The following is a 4,637-nucleotide window of genomic DNA, read 5'->3' on the forward strand; positions in this document are numbered from 1 at the left end:
AGACTGGCTAGCATTCTGCTGTGGTGTACACGAAGTCATCAGGCAATACGTCAGCTCCTCTGGAACTAGAAAACGGGTCCTTTATTAGATTAATAAAAGAATACCCTTTTTATTCTGCTGATTTTGAAAAAAAATATGTAGTATCTGGAGCCTTCGAGGCTTGTTGTGAAACAAGCAGCCCTGTAGCAGGGGAGCAGCCAAGCCCACAGGGAAGAAGCACCAGCCCGTGTGATCATGAGGTGTCCGTGGGAAAAGGTATCAGAGTTCAAAAACAAGCAACCAAATTGACGTGATGGGGCATGGATGTAGTGGAGACACAAAACCCACCTGTAAGATAATTGGACAGTCCCTCTCAGAAGGCCACACAGAAAGAAGGATAAATCCAGGGTGCGGGATAGCACTGATGAAACACATAACTATCCTCTAGTTCTTTAATATTCCCTCCCCTTATTATTTTGGTTTTTATTTGTTTTACCTCATTAATCATGTTAGACCTGTGTATGTTCATTTGTATAATCAAGATCATTCCATACATTAAAGCCAAGGTAGATAACCCTTCAGAAACAGGAATAATGGTTCCCTGGGGGTACGGGAAGAGTGTGGAGGGAAAGGGAGAAGGGGGAACTGATAGTATTGGTGACTGGATAACCCCCCTGGGAGCGAACAACAGAATTGTATGTGAATGGATATATTGGATGGTGTAAGATACAGCAAAAGAGGGGGATGGGAAGGCCCCTGGGAGGTAGGGTGGGGGAGGGAGGGAATAAAGGAGAGCTGACAGTAAGGAGTTCAAGAAGAAAGAATAAGTTTTGAAACTGATTGTGGTAGCAATTTTCCAATACTGCTTGATGTGATTGAACTGTTGAATGTTATGATATTTGTAAGAGACCCACATAAAATTATTTTTAAATCGGCTTCATATTTTACACACTTAAGACTATATTGTGCCAAATTCCTTTTAGGAATTAATACCAGGGTTGGGCGAGGTGGGGATATTCTTTCACAAAGTGCTGGTATGCTTTCTTTTGATCAGATACTAAGAATTTTCTAATCCATGACTTCCATTATCTTGGCTGTCAGGAATCTCAGATCTAAATTAGAGGCTACCACACTATATTAAATCTCATGGTTAGAATATTTACTTCCTTCATATTTTTAGGGTTTTGGGTTATTAATTTCTAGCTTTCTAAATTTTATTGTACAATTTTTTTTCATATAGGCCACCTCAAGGTCTTTTGAAAAGAAGATAGAATTTTTATAAGTTCAGAGTATTTTTAACTTTTTTTCCTTCATGAGAATAATGCAAAATATAGAAATTAAGTAGAAAAGTAAGGGGGAAAAAATCACCCATGCTCCCATGTTTCCCCCTACCCATTATTTTATGTTTTTCAGCAATTCTAGAATTTATATTTGCTGATAACTAAATTAGGTACATGTACAACTGAGTTGTGGAAGTAATAACAAACAAATATAATTTTTTTTTGGTTGTGGGGTTAAAGGGATATTTTTGTTCCTCTTTTTATTTTTAATCAACATTCTTGAAGTATAATTTAATATCATAAAATAAAAAGACATTAAGTGTACAATTTGATGGGTTTTAGGACATGTACATGAAACAAACAAACAAGTCAAAAAGTCTAGAACATTTTCATTACCACAAATATTTGCTTCAGGCAACTTTGTGTATAGTTAACCCCCAATCCAAGTCGACATTTGATAGTATCCCTTTTATCTGTCCTAGGGTTTCAAATGAATTAAATCACAGTTGTAGAGCATATTTATCTTTCTGTCTGGTTTCTTTAAATTCAAATCGGTGTTTCTAAACTTAATATATGCTGTTGTCTTAATAAATCATTTAGCAGCTTTCCTGATATAAACTTCACATGTCATACACTTCCATAGTTGTCATTTTTAAAAAGAGTTGTATATACATTGTCACAATCAGTTCTAGTGCACCCTCCCCCTCTCACATTCTTTGTTTGCCCCCCCAACTCCCCTCACCCTCTCCACCCCTCCCATCCCCAATATGACTCCCACCCCATCCCCGATAAGTTAGTTAGTCTGGGTACCTTAGAGAAACAAATCCACAGAAACTCATGTATAAGAAAGAGTTTTATATAAAGGTCAAATGCACATCAAGAAAACATCCCAACCCAGTGCTGCCCAAGCCCACAGGACCAACAATCCATATGTCCAACACCAATCCACAAAATCCTCCTCCATCTCACAAAACACACACAATGACGCCGATGGCAAGAGGAGAGCTGAATCAGTGAATGTATAAGCATCTCAGTGCTGGCAGGGGGCTCCACACCGGTGCTCCAGCACCCAGGGCTGCATTGGGGTAGGTCCATGTGGCTTCTCCTTGGGGATGTCTTGCAGGCAGTGAGCCTTGCAAGCTGAAGCAGGGAACTACAAAGGCAACTGCACCCTGGTCTGAGCATCACAAAGCAAGAGACCCGAAGACTCGAAAGGCAAGGCTCACTGAGCCATTTATCTCCCTGCCCTTCAAGTAACCCCACATGTGATTATTGGCCAGGTTGGCACAATATACTAACTACCTCAAGCCATTACATCAGTTATTCTTTCTAGGCATCCACTACTTCTGCACATCATAAACTACGGATTCTAACATTTAAAAAACAGAAAGAAGATAATAATAATAATGTAAAGATAAAAATAAAGAGTAAGAAAGAAAAGACCACCAAGAACAGTTTAAAAGCCATAAAAGAAATTTCTGTTATGGAACAAGTGAGAAATATTTAAGCCTAGAGCAAATTCAGATTGAGTCAAGAGGGAGATCAACTGATCAAGTATCACACCAAGTATCATACCACGGTTCAGTCCACTATAATCAGATTTGCAATCAACTGTCTGATCGTAAAACCATTGGAATTCCTTTGCCTGTGGCTAGAGGGGATCTGCCAAGCAACTTAATCTGACTAGACACTCTGCAGATCAATTGGGAACTCCCACTGTCCTCCAGAGCCTTCTCCAAATTAGGTGTTCACAATTTAAGCTCTGGTACCATTCCCTTGTTCATATTTGGGTTTTGTTTGTCATTTTTGGATTACACAGGCTGCGACCACTCATTATTAACGTTTTGGTGTGCTGCCTGGTTTTAAGAATAGCAGAAAGAGCAAAGTCATGTAGCCAGCTTCATTTAATAGATTCTGTCCTAATAAAAAAAATCTTAAGAAAATGCTTAACAAGAATAAAAGTGATCTCTGAAATTTTGACTGATGACCCAGAATGGATTCTTATCAGCTTGAACTAACATAGTGTATTAGTCTGTCTTTATTTACCTCTACCTGAACCAAATCCAAAACCATCCAGTTGAGTCGGACACACAGCAACCTCTGGAGAGTTTCTGAGACTGTAAATCTTTACAGAAATGGACAGCCTCATCTTTCACCCACCCCACTCACTTACAGTGGCTGGTAGGTTTGAACTATCAGCCTGGCAGTTAGCAGCCCAATACCTAACTCACAGTGCCACGAGGTCTCTTCTTATATCTACCCTTCCCTGAATTAAGATAGAGCTCAAGGACAAAGAATTATCATTTTATTAAACTGCTATGATTGCATTTACTAATCCAGTAGGAAAATTATTCCAACTGAAATTAAAAGTCACTTTTTTCTGGATATTCGAGTTGTAATATTGTTTTCTGACTATGTATTTGGTAACTGTGCTTGTAACCTTTGGATCCTCAATTGTGTCTTGTTGCCAAAGGGTGAGAATAGCAAACAAGTCTCAGAAACACTTTGGGGATTGTGTACATGCCCTCTCCTCTACAAACAGAAGACAAAGTGGGACTTTCAATGAAATAATCATACTAAATATTTCAGTTCCTGTGTTCTGATAGTCATATCTACTGGCAATAATTTACTTAGCTCTAACTTTCTTTTAAAAAGCATGTGAAGAAGAGTGAGTTCTTTACCTTTTTTGAGAATAGTAATTTACCAGTAACTTCACACAACAAAACTGTGTCTTAAAAATTGATCATGCGCCCTGTTGCTCAGTTGCCGCTCGTTCCTCCGCACCCTCGCACTCGCCGCCTCCCGGCCGCCCGCCTCCTCCCGCCGCTGCCTTCCTCAGTCCGCGAGGAAAAGGAATCGCATCATATGCCCGCTATCCAGAACCTCCAGTCTTTCGACCCCTTTGCTGATGCCAGTAAGGGCGATGACCTGCTTCCCGCGGGGACCAAGGATTATATCCATATAAGAATTCAACAGCGCAACGGCAGGAAGACCCTTACCACTGTCCAAGGGATCGCCGATGACTACGACAAAAAGAAACTGGTGAAGGCCTTTAAGAAGAAATTTGCCTGCAATGGCACTGTGATTGAGCATCCAGAATATGGAGAAGTGATTCAGCTCCAGGGCGACCAGCGCAAGCACAATGCCAGTTCCTTGTAGAGATCGGACTGGCTAAGGACGACCAGCTGAAGGTCCATGGGTTTTAAGTGCTTGTGGTCCACTGATGCTTAAGTGAGGGTTTCCTTGCAATGAGTAGAACATTTTTCTCCATCCCTTGTCACAAATTTAAAAGCTCACAGCTTATACAAGGGTAAGTCACAAGGTTTCGCTGCAAAGGTCCCCGGCACAGACATGAATACACGCAGTCAGTGAGTGGCT

At 40.5% G+C, this 4,637-nt stretch overlaps 1 protein-coding gene across 1 annotated transcript; it reads left to right on the top strand.

Moving 5' to 3' along the window:
* Positions 1 to 4,032: 4,032 nt before the first annotated feature.
* On the top strand, positions 4,033 to 4,464 carry LOC101657782 (eukaryotic translation initiation factor 1-like). Its single transcript, XM_045288119.1, has one exon. The coding sequence runs from the start codon at positions 4,125 to 4,127 to the stop codon at positions 4,416 to 4,418; it is 294 nt and encodes a 97-aa protein (XP_045144054.1). The 5' UTR covers positions 4,033 to 4,124; the 3' UTR covers positions 4,419 to 4,464.
* Positions 4,465 to 4,637: the final 173 nt, after the last annotated feature.

The sequence above is a fragment of the Echinops telfairi genome, unplaced genomic scaffold (genome assembly GCF_000313985.2).
Source record: "Echinops telfairi isolate 266 unplaced genomic scaffold, ASM31398v2 ScPeMD7_18;HRSCAF=68, whole genome shotgun sequence".
Taxonomy (NCBI): Eukaryota; Metazoa; Chordata; class Mammalia; order Afrosoricida; family Tenrecidae; genus Echinops; species Echinops telfairi.

Bases quoted from the DNA above. Each gene is read 5' to 3' on its own strand.
- LOC101657782 (XM_045288119.1), top strand. From the start codon at position 4,125: ATGCCCGCTATCCAGAACCTCCAGTCTTTCGACCCCTTTGCTGATGCC.